The sequence below is a fragment of the Lagenorhynchus albirostris genome, chromosome 19 (genome assembly GCF_949774975.1).
Source record: "Lagenorhynchus albirostris chromosome 19, mLagAlb1.1, whole genome shotgun sequence".
NCBI classification, from domain to species: Eukaryota; Metazoa; Chordata; class Mammalia; order Artiodactyla; family Delphinidae; genus Lagenorhynchus; species Lagenorhynchus albirostris.
In genome coordinates, this window is record NC_083113.1 from 16,943,691 (window position 1) to 16,969,082 (window position 25,392).

The 25,392-nt window shown below is 47.5% G+C and overlaps 1 protein-coding gene and 1 non-coding gene across 2 annotated transcripts; one reads left to right on the forward strand and one right to left on the reverse strand.

Annotated features, from left to right (window-relative positions):
• Positions 1–803: 803 nt before the first annotated feature.
• Positions 804–5,786, reverse strand: ZBTB32 (zinc finger and BTB domain containing 32). The gene is made up of 6 exons (XM_060130461.1): positions 4,459–5,786; positions 2,370–3,355; positions 2,040–2,113; positions 1,855–1,923; positions 1,567–1,731; positions 804–1,381 (listed from the first exon to the last, which is right to left on the reverse strand). Exons 2-6 carry the CDS (start codon positions 3,254–3,256, stop codon positions 1,095–1,097), a joined length of 1,482 nt encoding a protein of 493 aa, XP_059986444.1. The 5' UTR covers positions 3,257–3,355; positions 4,459–5,786; the 3' UTR covers positions 804–1,094.
• A 10,763-nt stretch (positions 5,787–16,549) lies between these two features.
• TRNAE-CUC (transfer RNA glutamic acid (anticodon CUC)) lies at positions 16,550–16,622 on the forward strand. Its single transcript has one exon. It is a non-coding gene; the product is annotated as a tRNA-Glu (tRNA).
• Positions 16,623–25,392: the final 8,770 nt, after the last annotated feature.

Genomic DNA, 25,392 nt, shown 5'->3' on the forward strand with positions numbered 1-25,392 from the left:
GAGCGGGAGTCCGAGACCTGCCGGCCGTCACCCTTAGACCGCATCTGAAGAGCATAGACTCCCGCGTCGCGGCGGGAGAGGATGAGGCGCAGGGCCCTCTGGGAAATGTAGTTCGAGCGCCTCGCTCCTTCCTGGCGAGCTCGGGCCGCGAGAGCTGGGACCATGGGGTCCTGACCCGACCCAGAAAGCGATCTCCGGGGCCACCGGGAGATGTGGTTCTTGACCCAGACTCCTCCCATTGTTCTTGTCGAGGCCAGCGGCCCGTGTGAACTACCACTCCCAGAGTGCGGTGGGCCTCGGACCCTGGGAACACCAGAGACACTGGAAAATGAAGTTCGGTACTGCAGGAGGCGTGGGCTGGGTAAGGGGCGGTGGCAAAAGATTAGTCTCAGTTCGGAGCTAAACCCGGCAGCCGTTTCGTACAGCCTGGAGGGAGGATGCTGGAGAGGCTGCGGCCTTTCGGCTCTTGTGCTAGGAAAGGAGGAGGGTGGCCGAAAGCAGGGCGGAGCACGCGTTCCTCTCGAGCCCCCGGCTGGAGGCCCAGACTCAAACTCCGCGCGCAGTTGCTTGCTGTGGAAGGGACGGGTAACTTGGGTTCTGACAGCCTCCCCACACAGGGCTTGCTGCTAAGTCGGCCTGGACGCCGAGTCCTCGCGGCCCTCTGCCTCTGGGGGAGGAGAGGGGGCCCCGGGAGACGGAGGAGGTGGCCGCCGCGATGAACCACCAGGGGCCGCTACAGGACTAGGGGCAAGGCTGTCCCCCGCCCGCAGGCTAAAGTCCGGACTCGGCTTTCTGGTCCCGAGAGGAGGGCACAGGAAACTCTTTATTTTGGTGATGAACCGCCAGTCCCCGCACAGTTAACCTTCACTCGTGCACACTTCACTGCCCTCACCCCACACGGGCTCGCTGGCCCAGGTTTCTGTGGCCCGCGGTCATCTGGGAGAGGGCTCTTGGCGCCCCTGCTGCGACGCTTCTTGGAGCAGAGTTTGCTAGGCGGCCGTAGCCGCGGTGCGAGGTCAGAAGCCTAGCAGGCCCGCCGGCCCATCTTTCATTCTGTACGCTTGGCTGAAGCCAAAGAAGCTACTGACACCCTGTCAGGTGGTTGAGGAAGGGGGCCTACAAGGAGAGGTCGAGGCCCGAGATGGCCTCGAGGAGGAGGAGGAGGAGGAGTAGAGGAAGGTGGAGCGAATGGTCCATCCCGGCGGGAGCTGGTTGGGCGAGTGGCCGCGCATGTGCGTCTGCATTGAAGCCAGGCTGGGGCAGCCGGCCTGGCACAGAGGGCAGCGGTAGGGTGCGGCCCCATGCGTCCGCAGGTGCTTGGTCATGGCTGAGAAGTCCCGGGAGCGCTGGGGACAGAGGCTACAGGAGAAGGGCTTCTCTCCTAGGGCAGGTGGAGGGGAAGACCCATGAAGGAAAGAGGAAAGGAGCGAAGGCTGGCCTGGGGTAGATTGGGGCAATTGGGCAAGGTCGTTGTGGGGGAGCCAGACACTCAGAGAGGGACTTAGGAGCGGGCCCACTGGAGTTTGGAAGGAGGTAGACAATTCACACAGGGCAGGGTGCCCATACCTGTGTGGACACGGTAGTGCGTCTCCATCTGATGTTTGAGTGAAAACCTCTTTCCACAGACAGAACAAGAATAGGGCCGAGACCGAGCAGGAGGGGGTGGGGGAGGGTGTTGGTGAGATGGGTGGCTTGCTGTGCCCACATGACCCACACAGGTTGCAAGTTCACCTGTGGCGACAAAAGGCAAAGGAGGGCAGGGCTGGGAACCCCAGAGCCGGATCACTGGAACACTCAGGCAAGACATCAGGGGCTACAGTGGGGCTGAGGCAAAAGTGCCCTCACCCTACTCACCTGTGTGCCTCTGATCAGACTCTTCCATCTCCCCAGGGCTGAGCTGTGTGGGGCCCTGGGGGAGGGAACCTGAAGGGAGCAGAGTGAAGTAGGGGCTCTGCTCAGGCTGGACTCCTGGAGGCCCAGCCTCAGCCCCAGCTGAGAGAACATGTTACAGGGTGCATGCAGGGCAATGAGGGGCTTACCTGGGGTGGGGCTGCAGGAGGCCAACTGGTTCTGGCTCCAGAGGCCTTTGTGGAGGCTCAGGGACAGTGGGATCCTGGGAGTGGGATGGGGAAGAGTTACAGCTTCGGCTACACCTGGGATCCTGGCCAATTCCTTTCTGGAGAGGGAGGTGTCATGAGTCCTCAGGGGCTGGGCTTTGGGTTTCCCTGTGGTGGGAGCTTCTTGTCCTTTCCCCAGCTCAGGAAATGTATAGTAGAGATAAGAGATGTGGTGCCCTTCCACCCTTCACTGCTGCCTCTCCTAAGCCACTCCCTCCCAGCCGGAGGTCTTCCATAGGCCCTTCAACTCACCTCTGGTCCCGAGGCCAGACCTCCTGCTGGGCTGCAGTCATGGGGGTGCTATGGGAGAAGGGAGTGCCATATCTGGGCGGCAACAGCAGGATGCTCCACAGGGCAGGCTGGCCCTCCCCCAACCAAGGGGCCTCAGCCCACCAGGGCCTAGGGGTGATGCCGGTTTGGAGGGAACCTGGTGGGGGAAGGGGGCCAGGGAACTCCCGCAGACTTTCCTCAGAGCCCCCTGGACTGTCCCTCACCCACATGATCACTTCTTGCTTCCCATCTACTCCTCCGCGGCCAACAGGGGATTGGTTGAGTTTCTCCTCTGGTCTCATCTGCTCCCCTTGCTCCTCCAGAGTTGCCTCTGCCATCTCAGGGCTCTCTCTTGGTGGCCTGTGCCTGTGCAACGTCTCCTGTTCTTTCCCACCAGCTCTAACAAACTTCTGTGGTCTCTGCTTCTCTCCAAAGCCCCGCACTCCTCTCATAGAATCCCTTGTGGGTTTCTCTGGCTCCTCCTGTTGTTCCTTCAGCCCTGGACCCAGCTCTTCTCTGGCCGTATCTCTTCGAGCCCTCATGCATGCCTCTTCCAGGGACTGCACCCCTAACTCTCTGGCTGCCTCCTCAAGGGGCCCCAGTTCCCCAGGTTGCAGCTCTAGGCTCTCCCCATAAACAAAGTGCAGAAGTTGGGCAAAGGTGGAAGGGCTGATGCCTTTCACCAGAGCCCAGCAACCCCTGCGACCCAGTTGCTGGCTCACACCTGCCAGCACCAGGCTGTGGGCAGGGAACTCCTGGCTCCCCACTGTGATCAGGGTATCACATAGTGCTGGCCGGAGCCTGGCTGCTAGCCGTACCAGCCGATCAGAGCCATAGGGACTAGGCAGTCTTGTTGGGGACGTGGGCATTGTGCCTTGCCTGGGTACCAATCTCAGAGGTTCTGAGAGAAGGGCCACACTGTGGGGTCCATGGTGAAAAGGGGAGGCAGGAACAGCATATTCTCAAGCCTGTGGAGGTGAGGGGAGAAAGAGTGAATTGCTGGTTCTGAATCAGAGCTCTCTGTCCTGAATGGAACAGATAACCTGACCCGAGAGAGGACCTGAGCTTATCTAGAATCATAGCAGGGGCCAGGGGTGGAGGTGGGGTGGTGGGAGAATGGAAATTAGACCAAATTCAGGACTTAAAGAGCAAGGACCAGACAGCTAAGAACTATCTCAAGTAGTGGATTTAAGGCTAGTATAGATGGGTCCTGCCAGTTGGCAATGTCTGACTTAAAGGATAGCAAACACTGATACTTCTGCTTCTCCAAGCTCCTCTGCAGGGAAAGACCTCGGAGTAGGTCAGGCTCTCCTCATTCCAGACAAGAAGATCACCACAAAACCCAGTCAGCCCTGGAAGTTAGGGATGGAGCAAGACACAGCTTCATGGATGAGGTTAGAAAGCTAGTGTGTCCTCCCCCTGCAAGCCCATCATGTGGAGCTGAGGGTCCCGAGAGGAAGAAAGGGCAGCAAGACAGGGGTCGTAACTGCAGGAGGGCAGGCTCTAAGGCATCAATCAATCATCTCCCTGAGGACGAAACTTCTAGAACCCATCCTCAGAGAAGGAACTGGAAGAGACCAAAGGCTCCCATGCAGTGAGATAAGAGAGCAGGTCAGAAGCCACAGGAGAGAAGGCTCCTCATCTGAAGATGGAGAGACTTTGGAGAAGGCTTTGACCCTTGAGGAAGCCAGAGAAAGGGAAATGGGAACTATAGAGGGAGAGGCTATTTCCTCTCAAGATTAGGATAAGGAGACGGTTCAATTTTGTTTTTCATAAGCCAAAAGTGAAGAACAGAAGGACAGAACCGAACAAGGCAGAAATTTATCACACATCAAAACCACCACATTGGCTTTTAAGAAAACTGGGAACCCAGATATAAAGAGACGCACCTAAGTGTTGCAGTGCCCAGCAGGCATATTCCTAGGTGTGGGCTCACCATGAGTACGGACCCCATAGGAGGGGGGATTACTAGTTGGACACTTCACGGAGAGGGCTACAGGCTGGCAGGAAGTGGACAGAAAGAGGGGTGTAGTGGGAGGAAAGTCTCAGCTGGGGAGAAGCAGCCACTCACCGGTTGTAGCTTCCTCCTGGACACCGCATGCTCTGAACTGCTGTTGGGGCTCCTGGGCACCCCCACCCTGGAGCTAGCCCCGCCCCTGACCTCACAGTCATCCATTGGGTGTCCCAAGTATCAGTCTGCCACAGTCCTCCAAGGGGTGTGGTTTTATACCCCTGGCTGTGCTTCACTCCTCCAGGAGAGACCACTCTCCCCTCCAGAGCCCTGGCATTCTGCCTCCTAACCTCCTGTCTCATTTCATTTGTGAACCCCTAGTCAAAGAAGTGTATCTAAAGCAATAAGAACTTTGGGATAATCAGACCTGCGTTTGAGTCTCATCTCTGCCATTTACTAGTTGAGTCACCTTGGGCAAGTCACCTCTCTGAGCCTCAGTTAACTCATCCATGAAATAGGGATAACCTCTGCTTACCTCATTTGGAGGTGGGGTGAAGATGAAATGACATGATGTATGTGAAAGTGGTTTCTCGGTACATAGCATCATTCAAATAGTATTAGTTCTGTTTCTTAGAGGTGTCAGTAGATCTCTAGCAGCTGGAAGCTCTTTCTACTACCTCAAAACTAAAAAGGACTGAAACATCTGCATTCTAAGGAGAGAGTGAAGGAGGGCCAAAAGCATGCCTCCTCCTCCCTCTCTCTGACTTGGTACTAGGAAGCCTCAACTGCTCTGTGGGAATGACCCCTGTCATCTGGGACATCACTGGGGACTGGGTATGTGAGTGACTCAGATCCTCCCATCAGGCTCTGATGGGGGCAACCCCAGGAAGGGCCTGTGGTGGTCTTCGAAGAGAAAAACTCCTTTTCTTGGGTTGATGACAAATGACATTTCTCTGAAATCAGGACTCCGAGGTTTCTTTGACTTCCTGCCCAGGGGGTGAAGTTCCTCAGAGATTTCCCCTCTTTTCACACTTTAGCACTCCTTAACCTGGGGAAAAGATGAGCTCTGAGAGACTCAAATTTCTTTCTCTGTTTCTTACTATTTCATTATTCCTCGTCCTGTGATAGAATTTTCATTCACAGAACAAGTGCTGCTAAATCGCTTATGATACGTGCCTAATAAATAACTGGAAGGTTAACGAGTCAGGCACTGGTGGGCTGCTCTGGTGACAAGACACAGTCTGGTTCCCCCTCGGCTTCTCTCTTAGATTCTGGTCCCCTCCTAGACTCAAATATTATGTCTCTAAAACTCCTGTTTCACCTTTTGGCTCCAGGACCCCCGAATGTTCAGACCATCCTTCTACTCTCTCTCCAGACCTAATATGCCTTCCCTCTATCTCTCATTCTAGCTTGGGTGCAAACGGATGTTAATCCCTCCTAGATCAGACAGGGTGTGCCAATGGGTGGGGCTAGTGGAGGGGCAATAATAGTGTGGGGAGAGGGGAAGATGAGTCAGAGTGAAAGGGAAAATGCAAATGGGCAAGCTGTATTCATTTGCTACTCTGGTCGTTAAATATTTTCCATTTCTGAGCTTTCTAACTCCTCACACCACCACACCCAGGGACTCATTAGATACCCATATAAAAGACGCTTGATTTGGACACAGAAATGCACCAATCCCTGACATGTAGGTATACAGAGGGAAACATCCTTCCTCCAATACAGAAATACACACTCCCTGAGGATATGGGATAAGTGAGGAAAGCCATGAAGGAGAAACCCCAAGTGTAGGTATAGGGGTCTGGAAGATTACATCATCACCCAGTGGAGTAGAGTCCCCTCACCTCCCAGGCCTACATCATGTGCCCATGACTCGGCTCCCCTACCGGTGGTTGCCCACTGATGTTCAAAAGAGTTGGAGGCTGTGCTCAAAGGGCAGCATCCTCTTATGCAGTTGACAGGGAGTGCCAACGGGCTCTCAGGAAACCTAAAAGTGAGGGCAAGGGGCAAGGGGACTCTCCATTCAGTGAACAAAAGCCCCCAAGATTGGGAAACCCCATCTTTCCTCCCACTTGGTGTCTACCCCCTTCTAAGGATATCCCTTTAGAGACTGCCTCCTTAGAGGTATCTCTAGGGCCCTCTACACCGCAGCCCTTCTTCCTTCCTACATTCTTGACATTCTTGACTGCACAGTCCAAACCACCTTGCACTGAGCAGTGATAGCAGAAGCAGAAGCAAATAGCACTTTGACTTGGAAGGGTAGGGACACTGCTGACTCTTTCTCTCTCTCTCTCTCTCTCTCTCTCTCTCTCTCTCTCTCTCTCTCTCTCTCTCTCTCTCTCTCTCTTTGGCTGCATGGCATGCAAAACTTCCCTGACCAGGGATCAAACCCGTGCCCCCTGCATTGGAAGCCCGGAGTCCTAACCACTGGACCACCAGGGAAGTCTTGTGTTTCTCTTCTTGAAAGGACTCTCCTCCCCAGCCTCAGAAACCTTGCCCACCTTCCACTTCCCAGGCTGACTCAGTAGGGATCTCCTGCAGTTGTCTCTCTGGGGTGGAGCCAGGAAACCACAGGTCATGAGGACACAAGCCTGCATCCTGGGAGAGGGTACCGTAGGTGGGAGAGGTTAGGTAGGATATAATTGGAAGAAAAGAATGTGGGAAAAGGAGGTATGATTTTTGCCTCTCAGTCCTTTCTAATATTCATATTACTAAATAAAGTTTGAAATCTGATATCTTTTATTCTTACTGATAGACTTGACCTTCAGGCACAACCCAGCTTGCTGTAAAAATGTCAACACAGCAATACAAGTATAGAGTCTCTTCAAATATTATAATTAAAACTAAACCATCAGAATATGCCAATTAGAGGGATGATTATTTGTTTCATAAAATATTCTCCCTTGGTCTCACGTATTGAGGTATTGATTACCTCCAAAAGCCAGGTTAAACAAGATTCAATTCAGAAAAGTTCTATGAACTTTCCACTCTTCCCAGGAACACATCACTTTCGGCAAATTAAGGTGGTTAAACTCCCTGCATCATTTTATATAGATTAAAACCAATTATCCAAACCTTACATAAATCTTTTTAGTTAAGTACATCCAACACATACCAGAGGAGAGACACCACAGAATGAATGAGTTTCTTTCTTCCCTTAAATCTATGTTCTACATAGCCCAATATCTGGATATAATAATAGGCAGGTGAGCTGAATCTAGGTCATAGAGACCCTATCACAGCACACCTTTTGTGGATTAAGTGGCAAAACAACCAGATGAGAAGTAAAAACAACTTAGGTTCCACTGCATCCTCACAGTGGACTGCCTTTTTCTTCAGCACTAACGGGGTTAACTCTTCTGAGACCCTCAACTTCCTCATAGGGACTATTTTCAAGACCAGTATTGAATATCCATATTGCCTCAAATCCAGACAGAGGGCCCCACTCTGACCTCTAGTTGTGTCCCTCCCCATGGGCTGAGGAGTCCAAGGGTATCTAGGAAGTACCCCCCTGGAACCTGTGCCCCCCAATTCTAGACCATGCTCTGGGAACTCGGAACCCTGGACCTCCTGGCCCAAATAGCCCACTTCCTGGGTTTACATTGGCCTCAGACCCAGGTCTATACTCTTCCGAGTGGGCTATGTGATTGATGTAATTGTGTGGCCGATTGGGTGGGAGGGGCACGTAGACGGAACTTGGACATGCAGGCTAGTATGTGAGACACCTTGAAGTATGCGCCAACACCAGATGTGGGGATAAGAGGGGAAATCTCCATTTCTAGTCTTGCCTAAGCCCCATAAATAATATGGGAGCCTGCTTTATTGTAGTGGTTCTTAACCTCTCAGGGGGTCACTATGCTTTTTAAAATTGTAAGTCATGGAATCAACTCTTTACATCAGAAAATTGTAGATTCTCATACCATTTTGCATGTGAATGACAAGAGAGTCACAGACTGCTCTGAAACTCACCCTTGCACAGGCTTCACTCCTCATCCTTGTGGCTGCTTTTACCGCCCCCCCTGCCAACACATACAGTTTTTTGGATTATTTCCAGGAGCTCATAGACCCTGTAATCCACTCATAGACTCCCCCCATGCACCTCCACCCTTGGTTTAAGAACTCTGGGTGTACATGAAAGTACCCTGAAAGCTTTAGTACCAGGTAGACCTTGAACAGCGGAGTGAAATTAGATATCAACATCCTGCCTCATAAGTATAAAAAGATCTTCAGTAAAGACAACCTGGGTGATTTCCTAAAGAGCAGGTTATCTCACACACCTCCTATGCTCCAGTACAACGTCCATCTTCTCCAAGCAGCTGCCCCATGCTTAGAACCTGATGTCTTCTGGGGATGACCAGAAACAGGTTGCGGAAGAATGGGAACAGGGACTAAAAGGCCCAAGACACGACTCAATCCTGGTTCTATCTAGAGCCACCACAAAACAATAATACTTCATGGAGGGCAAACAACCTGCTGGGATTCAGAGACACCCTCCCCACCCCGGAACCTCCAGAAGACCACGGCCCTAATCTCCTGGCCACGTTGTCCAGCCTGGACCCAGTCCTGGAAAATCTTACACAAGCACCCCAACCCAGAAGCTAGAGTCCCCCAAAAGTCTTGCAGCCACATGTTCCCATCACAGCCAGGATGCAATGACTCTTGACAACTTCCCATTGGGCTTTCGACTTCATCAACACTCACTCTCAGCCCAGGCTGGATCCAAAGACTCCAGAAAACCTCTCAAGTTCTCACTAGTTTCATTTCTTGGTCAAAGACTCCCAAGAACCTCTGGAGAGTCACAGACCTCTCCAGTCACCTGATCCAGTCTCAGTCCAGAGACCCCGGACAACCTCTCATAGGTCAGAGGCCATACCTCATGGCCAATGACCCCACACAGAGCTCCAAGGCCTCCACCTGCCCCACAACACACTTCCAAATCAGGCTGTCTCAGGGCCCGGGGACATGCCGGCCTGGTCTCTGCCCAGCCGGGCCCAACGGTGCCCAGGAGGCCCCACTTCCAGCCTCTCCAGGGCAGAGGGAGTCCCCAAAGCCTAACGCCCTCACCCCCACTTCCCGATCCTCATCCTCAGGGCGACCACTCAAGCCCCCATACCTCAGCTTTGCCTGGGCCAGGCCCAAGCCCGAAAAAAAGAAAGAAAATCCATGGCACTCACCGACTCAGGCCCTGTTCCTCTCCTCACTCCGCCTCACATACACTCCGGGCGGCACAAGCCCGAGTAGCCGTTAGAAAGTGGAGCGGCGCGAGGCTCGGAGCTCGAGGCCGGGCCGCGTGCACAGCTCGCTGATCGCCCTGGATCCCGAGGCAGACGCTGATTGGCCGCAGTGCTGGCCACACCCTCTTTCCTGGCTCCCGCCGGCTGAGGGATCACAACAGCCTGGGAGGCACCTAGGACAGCTCCACTCCGCTCCACTCCGCACCACCCCCTGCCCCTCCCCCTCCCGGCCCCCGGGTCCCCAACTCCGCCTCGCGACCTCCGCTGATTGGCTGCGGAGCCGAGCTCGCGCCCACCTGGCTGGCGCTGTGGAGGGACAGGGCCTTAAATCTGATTGGTCCGTGGACTTAGGCTTCAGGCCTCTAAGGCTGAGAGCTCATCCACCAGCCGGTTCTCAATGCTTTCTGGCTGCGCAGATTGCTCTGTCCCACCCTCTTTATGAAGAGACTGGGGCCTGAACCTCCTTCACCTGCATAGCTTTGGAGGCTCCCTCTGAAAGTGCTCAGGGATACCACTGCTTTCTTGTTTCTATCTTTCCATCCTGTGTAGTCCTCGTTGCAAACCCTTTCACCTTTCTCTCAACCCCTTACAATCTGTGGAGAAGTGACTGGGATTGGATAGGAGGCCATCAGGCTTTGGGTGCCAGTGGGCAGCTCCCCTTTCCCGCCTCTTGCCTTGCACCACCATTAATTGGCTGCAGAACGCACCCTGCCTCACCCGGAAGTATGCGGGGACAGAGAAGACACAAGAGAGGGCAGTGCCTTGACCCCCATCATTGGCCTAGATGCTCGCGCTTCAAATACACGATGACGCCCCAGCTGTCTGCTGAGTCAGGATTAACTGCGTACTTCATGTACCAGCCCCCACCACACCGTAAAGAGAATGACCCATTACGCTGCCCCACCATTAACTGGCCCGGGGTTAGAACCCGGCCAGCGGGCTTTCTGACTAGGCAGGGCTTTGGTGCTGACACACCGTACCAATCTGTGGCTGGCCGACTGCCTCCCTTCTTCCCCCGGCCCCGCTGCCATTGCACCGTCCATCAGCTGGCCCCACTCCTAAGTGGCTTAGCCTGGACACATCCAATCAGGCGCGAGGGCGCTTTAAGGAGGCGGGCATTGCTCCACCGCTTCCACTTCTGATTGGTCCCGAGGCTTGCTTCTTCGCCTTTGATTGATCAGGGGACCTGGAGGAGGGAGCCCAGCCCAATGGTTTCGGGCGGCGGTTAGAATTCTGTCCCTTTGCTTCTGTTCAGCTTCGGGGTTCTGGCGACTGTTGTCTGGCGTCTCCTTCCCCACGGCTAGTGGGGAAATGGGGATGGAGAGTGGGGTGGGGGGAGGAGCTGGAAGGGGCCCCGCTGAGGAGGGCGTGACTCGACTAGAGGAGCTTAGGACAGTGGGAACCGAGACCACCTAAGGCGAGCGCCTGGCACGAGGGAGATTACCCTTCAAATAGCAGGGGAAAGACGGGCGCTGTAGTAGTAACAACAGCCCTTTCCATGTACTACGCTTTGTGCATCATCTCACTGAATCCTTCTAAATAGCTCTGTGAGGGAGTCTATTACTAGCTGGGTTAAACGCTGAGGGTCAGAGGTGAAGTCACTTGTCTCAGGTTCCACAGTGAGTATGGGCATTGCTGGGACTCCGACATTGTTCTGGTGAGAGTCCAACATCCGAGCTACACTACAATTAAGTAGGATTGATCTTATAGAGATGTGGAATGGGGTCTGATGTGGTCACATGACCTTGGTTTACTTCATCATATAAATGAGTTTTTTTGCTTGTTTGTTTTTCTTCTTTTAGACTTGAATCCCATCATGAAGGCTCAGCACTCAGCATATATTTTCAACTCCTCCAACTCTGGGGCAAATGCATTTGCATTCTAGAAAAAGATATTTTAAAAATCAGCATCATAATATCTTTGCCACTTTTTGGCCACTGACACCGAACCAGGCCAGTTTTAAGTGTTTTACATGCATCCTCTGACTGAATCCTCATAAGCTGTATCAGATGTTTACTGTTATTTTTCTCACTTCACAGATGAGTATATTGAGGCTGACAGAAGAACCTGATTTCCCTAAGATCTCACCAGGAGTAATTGTCAGAGCTGGAATTTGAATTGGGCCTGTTGCAGTTTGACTCCAGAGCCTAAGCTCCTAACCACTGATATACAACGCCTGTCATCCTAACAGCTACAGTTTCCAGAGTGTGGGCACACATGGTCCTGGGGAATCCTCGTAGCCACTCTAGGAAGAGGAATGATGACAACACTCGTTAGAACAGACAGCAGAGGCTCATGGAGGTGAAGACACTCAGCTCACATAGCTGGTCCATGGCTGAGCGAGGAGTAGAATGAATCATACCTAATATGCTGAATCCACACCCCACATTCTTAATCACTCCTCACACTGCTCCCTTCCCATTTGACAAACGAAGAAACTGAGGCGCTGAGGAGAAATCCAAGCTGGAATTCAGACCCAGGTCTATCAGACCCAAGAGATCACTCCCTGAACCACATTACCTCCAGGAAGTATGTGTCTGGTAGATCCTGTGTTGTTGGGTCAGGTGAGAAGTCCTCATACCCAGCCAGCCTTGTCTGCAAGCAATGAGGTCATCTGGTCCCAATTTTGGCCCTAAAGGTGGTTGGGAGAGTATTTCACAGCCTCAGAGCCTTCGGGGGCTTCTCATTGAGAAGCCTTAATCATAATTGCTACAATTTATTGTACACTTTTTATGAGCCAGGCTAGGTGGAAAACATTCTGCATGTATCATCTCACTGAATCCTTATAATAATTCTAGGATATAGGGGTTGTTATTGTCCCCAATTTACAGGTGAGGAAACTGAGACCCAGGGCGGGATGTAACATTTCTATGTTTACAGAGCTAGTGAATGGTGGAGCCTGGATTGGAACTTCGAGAACCCTCAATTCCAGCTACTACCCAGTGTGTACAAGCATGAGAAGATGGAGTGAGGGACCCTGGGTTCTGGCAGGATGGAGTCAGACGGTTGTTGGTTTCATTCTGGAGGTTGGACTGTAAGATTTGAAGAGTAAGCTATCTGAGAGGAGTAGAGAAATAACTATGGCTTATGGAACAACTACCCCATGCCAGGCCCTATGTTAACTACACTTTAATATATGTTGAGAAGCCTTGTGGTTAAGAAGCTGGACACTGGATCCAGTCTGCCTGGATTCATGTCCTGGCCTTGCTTCTTGCTAGTTGTGAGACCTTTGGCCGGTTACTTAACCTCTCTTGGCTCAATTTCCTCATCTGTAATGTGGGGATAATGATAATAAATACCTCTCAGGACTGTCAAGAGGATTTTATTTTATTTATTATTATTTTTTGTGGTACGCGGGCCTCCCATTGCTGTGGCCTCTCCCTTTGTGGAGCACAGGCTCCGGATGTGCAGGCTCAGTGGCCATGGCTCACGGGCCCAGCTGCTCCGCGGCATGTGGGATCTTCCCAGACCGGGGCAACGAACCCGTGTCCCCTGCATCGGCAGGCGGACTCCCAACCACTGCGCCACCAGGGAAGCCCCTGTTAAGAGGATTTTAAATGAACTAATAGAACAGTGGCATCTCTTCTCTTCTCCAGTGTTCTGAAACTGAGTTGTTTCCTTGCAATCAACATCACTTGCCTTGACTCTACTGTAGATACTGAAAATTAAGGCTGGATATTTGCACTGGGAAAGTCTGGGGGAAGTGTGTTCCCAGAAGAGATAGCAAGAGCAAAGGCCTTGAGACAGGAGTGAACTTAGTATGTCTGAGGTACAGCAAGAAGTCCAGCTGGAACCAGGCAGATGACTAAGACTCAGGAGCTCAGCCCAACTGCACATGTGCTCATAACAGGCATCAAAACGACCCTGTACTTTTCAGAGCATAATGGACTTTACCCAAGCTTTGATTTCTGGAGAAACCCAAAGCCATGATTACTTTTTAAAAATAATTAATTAATTAATTAATTTCTATTTGGCATTGGGTCTTCATTGATGCGTGCGGGCTTTCTCTAGTTGTGGCGAGTGGGGGCTACTCTTTGTTGTGGTGCTCGGGCTTCTCATTGCGGTAGCTTCTCTTGTTGTGGAGCATGGGCTCTAGGCGTGTGAGCTTCAGTAGTTGTGGCACAAGGGCTCATAGTTGTGGCTCGCGGGCTCTAGAGTGCAGGCTCAGTAGTTGTGGCGCACGGGCTTAGTTGCTCCACTGCATGTGGGATCTTCCCAGGCCAGGGCTCGAACCCGTGTCCCCTGCACTGGCAGGTGGATTCTTAACCACTGCACCACCAGGGAAGTCCGCCATGATTACTTCTGAGGCTCAGTGTCCAAGCACAGGGATTTAGAGATGTTGCTTAGAACTCAGGTCATCTTGAACCAGGGCTCATGTGTAGGGGTCAGAAGACTTGCATTCACTCAAATATTTATTAAACTCTGAGAGCATATGCCATCTGTGCCAAGCCCAGGGAAGACTTAGCCCCTTCAAAATCTTTAGATTAAAAGATTTAACCTTATAGAAAGGAATTAGACCTTAAAACATATCCTTCCAAAACCAAGTGGTAAGTGTAGCAACTAAAGCCCAGAAGGGGCACTTAAGCCAGGGCTGGGGGAGGGAAGACTTTTCAGAGAAGGTGGTGACCCCTAAGTATATATTTTTGGAGGACCTACTATGTGCTAGGCACGGTGCTTAGTCCAAAACATATAATGGCAAACAAGAAGAGACCGAATGTATTAGTCTGCTAGGGCTTCTGTAACAAAATACCAAAGGCTGGGTGGCTTAAACAATACAAACTTATTTCTCACAGTTCTGGAGGCTGGAAGTTCAAAATCAAGGTGCCAGCTGGGTTCATTTCTCCTGAGACCTCTTTCCTTGGCTTGCAGGTAGCTGTCTTCTCACTGTGTCCTCATATGGCCTTTCTTCTGTGCATGCACACTACTGGTGTCTCTTCCTTTTCTGATAAGGTACCGTAAACTGAATGTTTGTGCCGCCCCCTCCCACACCCCCAACTACACCAGATTCGTAGGTTGAAACCTCATCCTCAATGTGAGGATATTTGGAGATAGGGCCTTTGGGAGGTAATTAGGTCTTAAGGGTGGAGCACTTATGAATGGGATTAGTGCCCTTATAAAAGGCTTCAGAGAGAGCTTCCTCGCCCCATGTGATTTTACAGTGAGAAGACAGCCATCTATAAACCAGAAAGCGGGCCCTCACCAGATACCAAACCTGCCAGTGCCTTGATCTCGGACTTCCCAGCTTCCAGAACTGTGAGCAATAAATTTCTGTTATTTATAATCTACCCAGTCTTTGGTATTCTGTTACAGCAGCCCAAACAGACTAAGACAGAAGGACATCAGTCCTTAAACAATACAAACTTATTTATCGGTCCTATTGGATTAGGTTCATGCTCTTAGGACCTCATTTAACTTAATTCCCTTCTTAAAGGCCCTGTTTTCAAATACAGTTACATTGAGGGTAAGTCTTCAACACATGAATCTGGGGAATTTGGACTTGTTGACAATTCAGTCTATAACACTAAATATCTACCACTGAGGGATTAAACAGCCTGGTAGGGGAGATGCATATTATTAACAACATGTGGAGAGAGCAGAGCAGAATGGTTAAGATGTCAGCTCTGGAATCACACTGACGGTTTGGGTCCTGCCTCTGTCATTTACCAACTATGTGACGTTCAGCAAGTTTCTTCCACTTTTTGTGCCTTGAGAAAATCAAATGAGCAGATACCCTTGAAGTCCTTAGGACAGCCCCTGGCACTGAGTACGTGCTCATTAAATGTTAGCTATTGTTATTAATTACAAGTAAAATTAAAATTGTGCTAAATGCTCCGAAGGAAAACCACAAGATAGATTAAGAAAGTAAAACTCTCATCTGGCCAGTGTTTTCAAGAAAGACTTCCTGGAGGAAGTGATGCTTGTACTCAGGTCTGAAAAATGAGTACTCACTAACCAGACTAGGGAGCGAGGAGAGGCTTCCAGGCAGTAGGAAAGTAGGTTCCAGAGCTCTGGGGTGAGAGGAAACATGGCCCAGAATCCAATGTCTCAGAGCAGAGCAAGGAGGTACAGGGGAAGCAGGGGAGAGGGAGACCTGGTGTAGTTGGCAAGGCCTGGCCTTGCCAGGAGTGCTGGCATTCTCCTAAGAACCATGCAGAATCACAGAAGGAAGTGTCTATTTTTTTTTTTTAACAGAGACTGGTTTGATGGACCTCTATGTACAATACTTATCACCCAGATGCAAGAGCTATCAACATTCTGCCTTTCTTATTTCATCAGTACTCCCTCAGTCTTTTTCTTTTAAATATTTTTCTCCTTGAACACATTCTACTTGACAATGAAAGCAATTGGGACAAAAATCTCTTGAGAGGGGGAAATATACAAACACACTTTATTAGGGAGGAAAGGTACACACATAGTTGGTTTTATCTAGTGATAATGCATGCTTTTTAAATGACACATTTTGTGAAATGCTTTAAAAAAGTTTTTAGCACCAATCAGTAGCATTAACAGTACAGGAATACCTCATTTTATTGTGCTTTGCTTTATTGTGCTTCGCAGATACTGCATTTTTTACAAATCAAAGGTTTGTGGCAACCCTACGTTGAGCAAGTCTATCAGTGCCATCTTTCCAACAGCATTTGTTCACTTCATATTTCTGTGGCATATTTTGGTAATTCTTGCAATATTTCAAACGTTTTCATTGTTATATTTTATGGTGATTTGTGATCAGTGATATTTGATGTTACTATTGTAATTGTTTTGGGGCGCCAAAAACCGCACCCGTATAAGACAGCAAACTTAATCAATAAATGTTGTGGGATTACTGGTGTAATTTCTCCACTAATCAGCCATTCCCCCTTCTCTCTCCCTTTCCTAGGGCCTCCCTATTTCTTGAAACACAACAATATTGAAATTAGGCCAATTAATAACCCTACAATGGCCTCTACATGTTCAAGTGAAAAAAATCACATGGGAAATCCCTGGTGGTCCAGTGGTTAGGATTCTGCACTCTCACTGCCGAGGGCCCGGGTTCAATCCCTGGCGGGGGAACTAAGATCCCACAGGCCATGCTGCGTGGCCAAAAAAAAGAAAGAATTACATGTCTGTCATTTTAAATCAAAAGCTGGAAATCATGAAGCTTAGTGAGAAAGACTAGGCCTCTTGTGCCAAATAGCCATGCTGTCACTGCAAAGGAAAAGTTCTTGAAGGAAATTAAAAGGGCTACTCCAGTGAACACATGAATGATGAGAAAGTGAAACAGCCTTATTGTTGATATGGACAAAGTTTTAGTGGTCTGGACAGAAGATCAAACCAGCCACAACATTCCCTTCAGCCAAAGCCTAGTCCAGAGCAAATCCCTAACTCTCTTCAATTCTGTGAAGGCTGAGAGAGGTGAGGAAACTGCAGCAAAAAAAGTTTAAAGCTAGCAGAGATCGGTTTGTGAAGTTTGTGAAGCCCTCTCCGTAATATAAAAGTGCGAGGTGAAGCAGCAAGTGCTGATGGAGAAGCTGCAGCAAGTTATCCAGAAGATCCAGCTAAGGTCATTCATGAAGGTGGCTACACTAAACAAGAGATTTTCAATGCAGATGAAACAGCCTTCTGTTAGAAGAAGATGCCACCTAGGACTTTCGTAGCTAGAGAGAAGAAGTCAATGTCCGGCTTCAAAGCTTCAGAGGACAGGCTGACTCTCTTGTTAGGAGCAAATGCAGCTGGTGACTTTAAGTTGAAGTCAGTGCTCATTCACCATTCTGAAAATACGAGGTCCCTTAACAATTTTGTTAAGTCTACTCAGCCTGTGCTCTATAAATGGATGCTGTAAACAGATGTGCTAGATGACAGCACATCTGTTTACATGGTTTACTGAATATTTTAAGCCCACTGTTGAGACCTACTCTTTCAGAAAAAACCATTCTCTTCAAAATATTGCTGCTCTTTGACAATGCACCTGGTCATCCAAGAGCTCTGATGGAGATGTACAGTGAGATTAATGTTGTTTTTATGCCTGTTAACACAACATCCATTCTGCAGCCCATGGACCAAGTAACATTTCGATTTTCAAGTCTTCTTATTTAAGAAATATATTTTGTAAGGCTATGCTTCCATACATAGTGATTCTTCTGATAGCTCTGGGCAAAGTAAACTGAAAACCCTCTGGAAAGGATTTGCTGTTCTAGATGCCATTAAGAACATTGTGATTCATGGGACGAGGTCAAAATATCAACATTAACAGGAGTTTGGAAGAAGTTGATTCCAACCCTTATGGATGACTGTGAGGGTTTCAAGACTTCATTGGAGGAAGTAACTGCAGATGTGGTGGAAATAGCAAGAGATCTAGAATTAGAAGTGCAGCCTGAAAATGTGACTGAACTGCAGCAACGTCATGATAACCTTTTCACGGATGAGGAGTTGCTTCTTATGGATGAGCAAATAAAGTGTTTCTTGAGATGGAATCTGCTCCTGGTGAAGGTGCTCTGAAGATAGTTGAAATGACAAAGATTTAGAATATTACATAAACTTAGTTGATAAAGCAGCAGCAAGGTTTGAGAGGATTGGCTCCAATTTTGAAAGAAGTTTTACTGTAGGTAAAATGCTATTAAACAGCATTGCCTGCTACAGAGAAATTCTTCGTGAAAGGAAGAGTCAACTGATGCAGCAAATTTCATTGTCTTATTTTAATAAATTGCCGCAGTCACTCCAACCTTCAGCAACTACCACTTTGATCAGTCAGCAGCTGTCAACATCAAGGCAACACCCTCCCATCAGCAAAAAGATTACAACTCGCGGAAGGCTCAAGTGATGGTTAGCGTTTTTTAGCAATAATGTATTTTTAAATTAAGGTATATATATTGTATTTTTATACATAATGCTATTGTATGCTTAATAGAGGACAGTATAGTGTAAATATAACTTTTATATACACTGGGAAACCAAAAAATTCTGGTGACATGCTTTATTGCGATATTCACTTTATTGTGGTGGTCTGGAACTGAACCTGCAATATCTCTGAGACGTGCCTGCATTTTAAGAGAATGTTTTTATAAGATTAAAATTGACTGGGGTTTTAGCACATACTCGGCTTGAGGATTAGTATGGTAAACATTCGAAATACAAGTATCTACGATCAAAATAGGGCTTTTACCCATGAAATATCTTGATCATTAAGTAAAAAGCATATGATGTGGCTCACGGTGTCTGTTAACCTCATTCCTTCCTGATCAGAAAATTTGCCTTTGCTGAATAAAAGATTTGGTACTTTGGCATGGAAATGTACAATAAACTCATCTATTTTGATTTGATTGATAATCTCTTTCTTGAGGAAGGTCAGGAAAGTCTAATAAGGAACAGCACTTGTGCTCATGATTGCAAATCTCCAAAAAATGTCAGTGATCGCACCTGTTATTTCTAGACCAATCCTTTGTAAGTCCTGGCGGTATCTCAGTTGCCATCAGGCAGGGATGTGATCAATAGATGCAATGCTTGCACTAGCAAGTTGATCTTTCGTATATTAACTTTGTATCCTGCAACTTTGCTATAATTGCTTATTAGTTCCAGGAGGTTTTTTGTCAATTCTTTTAGATTTTTTACATAGACAATTATGTCATCTGCAAACAAAGACAGTTTTATTTCTTCCTTCTCAATCTGTGTACATTTTATTTCTTTTTCTTGTCTTATTCCATTAGCTAGGACTTCCAGTATGATGTTGAAAAGGAGTGGTGAGATGAGACATCCTTGGCAATTTGATCTTAGATACAACAAGAGGTACTTGACTACTAGGGACCTTCTTCTTCTTTTTTGTTTTTTAAATTTTATTTATTTATGGCTACGTTGGGTCTTCATTGCTGTGTGTGGGCTTCTCTCTAGTTGCGGCGAGCAGGGGCTACTCTTCACCACGGTGTGCCGGCTTCTCATTGTGGTGGCTTCTCTTGTTGCTGAGCGCAGGCTCTAGATGCGCGGGCTTCAGTAGTGGTGGCATGTGGGCTCTGTAATTGTGGCTCGTGGGCTCTAGAGCACAGGATCAGTAGTTGTGGCGCACTGGCTTAGTTGTTCCACGGCATGTGGGATCTTCCTGGACCAGGGATCGAACCCGTGTCCCCTGCATTGACAGGCGGATTCTCAACCACTGTGCCACAGGGAAGTCCCTAGGGACCTTATTTTAATTATGTGTCCAACAGTACCTAAGTGGAACTCCAGAAAGACCACTTTCTTGGCTTTTTACCTTTTTTTTTTTTTTTTTTTTTGCCACACTGCATGGCTTGTGGGATCTTAGTCCCCCAACCAGGGATTGAACCCAGGCCCTTGGCAGTGAGAGTGTGGAGTCCTAACCACTGGACCGCCAGGGAATTCACAGCTTTTTACCTTTTATATTTTATTTATTTCCATTCCAGTGCCCATGGCATCTGAGGTGGCCATCTGAGAGCTATCTAAGGGAAACTTGATGTCTTTAATAGACCTCCTGCTTGGGTTTTGAAACATGAATTAAGTCAAAACATTGTCTCTAACTTCTGTGATATCTGAAATTTGGAAAAAGCACTTACTCACAGGACAACTCTTTGATTACTGGAGGAACGGCTCAAGGTCCAGGCTACTGTTGGCATTAACTATTTCCTATCTAGCCTCCTTCTGGGAACTGTAAGCTGTTTGAGGAGATCTCAACTGTGGGATACTCTCAAATAAAGGCATTTGACACTTCTGCTGGGGACTGCTGGCACCTTTTCATCATCCTGGTTAGATTGTTAAAATAGCCTCCATAATTCTCCTCCCTTCTGCACGCCTCCCATACTCAGTCTGGCCTTAACCACTGACTTGCTTCACCCAATGCGACAACAGCACATGTGGCAAAAGCAGAACATTGAAAATTGCTTACGCACCTTGGGACTTGTCTTTTCTTGCTGCTGTTGGGAACCCTGCAAGCACCACCATGTGAATGTGCTTGGGCTGGCCTCTTTAGACACATGGCCCAGTCAGAGCCCTCACCCCAGCTACCTACAGCAACTTCCAGCCAGCCACACACGTGAGGGAGGCTACCCTAGACCAACAAGCCCCCAGCCACCCCATAGCTGACTGCAGCTGCATGGGTACGCCCAGGTGAGAAAAACTGAAGAGCTGCCTGGCTGACTGAGCTCAGCCCAAATGGTCCCACAGAATCAGCAGCTAAAAATTAATCATTATTTTAAGTCACTGTGTTTTGGCGTGTTAACAAAATTAACCAGTATACCCTGGGCTAGAGTGGTTTCTAGGCAACAAATATATTTGCTTTGGCTCTGGGTATACATCTTCAAAGCTGAAAAATCCCTTCAGTTTCTAGACCTGTTCCCTCAATTTTCTGAATACATTTTTATGAGATGAATTTTAGTGCCAGGGATCAAATGCCAGGATCTTCTGATCATTTTTTCCAGCAGCCCTAGAAGTGGTTCTTCAAAAAGACCATTTTCTCTGTTTTTCATCTTTCTATTTCCATTTGAAGACCATCTGAAAAGACAGTGAGAAATCAGGATTCTATTTCCTGTTTTCAATAGGTTTCTTACTTGGGTTAAGGGGTGCGTCCCTAGCTGGGTTAATGAAGGTGGCTTAGGAAAGTGTGGAGAAGAACCCCAGCCACCTGCTGGTCACAGCTCCGTTGGAACAACAAGGAAGAACCGGAATCTGGAGAGAACCCCTAACTTCTGCCGTGTCCCTCCAGCGCCCTCTACTCACAAGACCTAACCTTGTGCTAAATGATACATGGAATTTAGAGGCATAGCCATGATATGTTTTTCGAAACCAAGAAATTCACACTAGTACAGGACTATTAGCTAAACTCCAGACATTATTTGGATTGCACTAGTTTTTCCACTAATGTCTTGTCTTTTCAGGATCCAACAAAGGACATCACATTGCATTTAGCATACGTTCAGTTTTTTCTTTGTTTAATTTTTAAATTTTATTTATTTTTTATACAGCAGGTTCTTATTAGTTATCTATTACATATTATAATTACATAATATCTATACATATTAGTGTATATATGTCAATTAGTTATCTATTACATATTATAATTACATAATTATAATTACATAATATCTATACATATTAGTGTATATATGTCAATCCCAATCTCCCAATTCATCCCACCGTCCCCCCGGCCACTTTCCCCCTTGGTGTCCATACGTTTGTTCTCTACATCTGTGTCTCTATTTCTGCCCTGCAAACTGGTTCAGCTGTACCATTTTTCTAGGTTCCACGTATATGTGTTAATATATGATATTTGTTTTTCTCTTTCTGACTTACTTCACTCTAGCATACATTCAGTTTTGCACGTTGCATTTTTCTCAGTGAACAATCTATCTTGGAGATGATTTCATATCAGCAAATATAAATGTAGCTCCCTTGAAACTTAGCTGCAGAGTATTCTATGGTGTGAGAAAATGAATTGTATAACTAGTTCTCTTCTGATGTGATTCAGGCTGTTCCTCAGTTATTGCTTTTCTGTTACCCTTGTACATGGGTCTTTGCACACTCTCGGGAGTGTATATGCAGGATAGATTCCCAGAGGTGGAATCGGGTGGGTCAAAGGGGTGTGGGTTTTACATTTCAGTGAAGAAGTCAACTTGCTCTCATGGAAGGAGTGTAAGCAACAGTGTATGTAGTCAGAGGTGTGTGCCTGCTTGATTGCTATAATATACATTAGTTTATTCTTTCCATTCTATGATCTCCAGTGGTGAAAGAGAGGTTGGTTCAATGGGACAGGAGGGTGGAATTCCCTGGTGGTCCAGCAGTTAGGACTATGCACTTCCACTGCAGGGGGCACAGGTTTGATCCCTGCTCGGGGAACTAAGATCCCGCAAGCTGTGCGGCATGGCCAAAATTTAAAAAAATAAAAGGGGGGACAGGAGGGAGAGATAGGCTTGGGGAAGTAGCAAGGAGACAGGCCACAGGGCCCCTCAGTGCCAGGCTGAGCAGCTGGACTTTGTGCTGAGGGCACTGGGGAGCCACGGAGGGTTAGAGGCCAGATCCAGCTCTGGACAGACATGGTCCTTTAGAGGTGCAGTAGGAACAGCCATCGAATGGCTGCCTCTCTCTTGGGTGGTCCTGGGAGCCTCCCTCACCTGGCGCTCCTCTCTTTGCTCCTCTCTCACCCACAGGAGTGGGCCTCTGGGTGAAAAGGCCAGGGCAGACAAACCCGTCCTGCCAGCCGAGGCCTGCCTTGGCCAGGCCGCACTGCTGCCATTCCAGCTGAGCAAATATGTGGCCAGATGAAGCCAGAGAAGGGAGTGGCAGATGTGGGACAGAGGCGGAGGCCCCGTACCTGTTGCCCAGAGGCCAGCTTGACTCCAAAACCCCAGCATCTGACAAGGCCTGGCCTGTTCTAACAGCTCAGGTAAAGTCTGAAAATGTTTAGCAAGGTAATTCTTTTCTCAGTACACATCTCATGTCCTACAGTGAAGTTTTTATTAATATTTATTTTTTTCTTCTTTAAAAAGATTATCAATCATTACCCGTTCATCCATCCATCTCTCTAGTATTCATCTATTTTATTTATACAGTTACTACCAGAAGTGAAAAATCAAGAGCAGCTTGTTTGTAGTCGTCTGCAGTGGGCGCTGGAGATGGGGTGGGGCAGGTGTCTGGTTTTCCCAGCTCTGGTCTCTCTGAAGTTGCTCAGTGGTGAGCTGCCTTTAAGTTTCCTTTGCCAGTCACTTATGTGGATCTTACTTGAAACAGAAAGGCCTACAGAGGGACACCCACTTCTTCTGCTTCAGGAACTGTCTATTGGAAATTGGATCACATCCCATTCCACCAGGCAAGTTTGAGCTCCATTGTTAAATTGCAATAGCCAATGTGAGATTGATGGCTAGAGAGGAGTATCTGTCTTCAGGAGGCTGTGGTTGTATGATCAAAACTAGCTCTGAGTAGGAGTGTTAAGAAAAATCACCTGAGTAAATCTGAAGATCTAATTGGTTTTATTCAAAAAGTCATGAATTAGGCAGCATCCCGTCTAGTAAGTAGAAAGGAGCTCTCTTAATATTTATTTTTATTGGAGGACAAAAGCAAGAGTCATCATAGAATATTTGGAAAATACCAAAATGCCCAAGGAATGAAATAAAAATCCCCCCTCAAGTGTCTCTTCTTCCTTGATAACCAAGGCTAACCTTTGGGAGACTGTGTTTTACAACTTTAACACAAACACAAACATACTTGAATTTTTATCAGAAAAGCAATCATACTTGGCATGCCTTTTTGTAATCTTCTTTTTTCACTTAACAGTGAAAAAAGGTATTCTCCCACGACATTAAATATTCTTTTGCAGTGTGACGTTTAAGGAAAGATTTGATTTTAGGCATATCAATCTCCACTAACTCCACAAACGTTCTTGAAGGACCCTCAGGCAAAAAGCGTTATATTAACGCTAACATATGCCGAGCCCATGGGTTGAACATCTCTCAGCAAAAGCACCAAGCGTTTTCAGGTATGATTTGACTTTTGAAAGCACAGATATGTGAGTCACTTCGATGAGCTGGCTACGGTACATCGAGACGGTGGAGCCCCAAACCTTTGAAACTGGGGCTTACCAGACACAGTAGCAGCCTTACCGGCAGTTTATTTCTGCATTTGGTTCTGATGGCACAGAATTTAGAAAATTCCTGATTCATAGTAAAGAGGTCTATGGGTTCCGGAGCTCTTAGAATGTATTGGACCCTAAGCTATGCGGTAGGGACTGCTAGAACCCCATTTTATAGAGGGGCACATGGAGGCTCAGAGTGTGGTGGAGGTGTGGTGAGAACCCAGTACTGCCTCTCTGCCTTTCTCAGAGAATCTAAGTCACGGGCTGGGTCACTGTGAGCTTGCTCCTCAGGGCACACCTGAATTTAAAAGTAGATTGGAATGAAATCCCCCCTTTCCTTGACATGTTTACAACGTGGTCAAATATGTGCTCAGGGATGGGGGAGAAGTTTCATTCCAGGGCCTGCAGAAAAGCCTGTTAGGCCAGTTAACCTGGAGGGACTCTTGTGTGTTAAAATATGGTATGTGTAACAACTACATGGCATTTAAAAAAATTCTGGCTTGAAAAGCAAAGCTGTACATTGTTTAGTATCTTAGAAAACCCTTTACTAGTTTTTGTTTTTGAAAAGTAATAGATTATCTTTACGAACATCTTTTTCAAACATTATAAAGATATATATGGTGTGAAAATTCCTCCTCTGGGCCCTCTATCCCATACCATATATATATGTATATAGAATTTTTATAAAAATGAAATCACTTATGCTTATTCTGCTCCTTGCCTTATCTACTTACAACAGAGCATGATGATCGATGACACAGCTATACTCTGGAATACACTGCAACAGTCAAAAAAAAAAAATATATGAATTCATATATACTGACATGGAAAGATGCCCAAAATATACAGTTAAGTGAAGGAAACAAGTTGCAAAGCAATATTTGAAGCATTATTCTATTGAGTGTGTGTGTATGTGTGTGCTCATATAAGTATATATAGATATGTCGATATAAACTTTTGAAAAGCCAAAAAGGACATTTATCATGTATTAATAGCAGTTATCTACAGATTTGGGGGGGGAGTTTCCTGGGGAGCGGAACATGGGACACTTCCATTTGTAAATTTTTATAATCTTTTAAGTGGAAGAGTTATCAATGATTTTTGATTTTTAAAAGTATTTTCCCTAATTCTTCTAAAAATTATTTTAAAAACCTTGACCCATTTATTTTAAAAGACAAGACCTACCCTTCATATGTAACCACAGGGATAAAAGTACCGTATGTGGTTTGTGAGTGTTTCTACTTGCATTTCTTGGAGATTTTTGTCATGTTAAAACAT

Coding starts and splice junctions, on each gene's coding strand:
- ZBTB32 (XM_060130461.1), bottom strand. CDS start 3,256: ATGCCCACGTCCCCAACAAGACTGCCTAGTCCCTATGGCTCTGATCGG. Junction 2,114..2,369: donor GTCTGGCCTCGGGACCAGAG/GTGAGTTGAAGG, acceptor TCCCACTCCCAG/GATCCCACTGTCCCTGAGCC. Junction 1,732..1,854: donor GTCTGATCAGAGGCACACAG/GTGAGTAGGGTG, acceptor TTGTCGCCACAG/GTGAACTTGCAACCTGTGTG.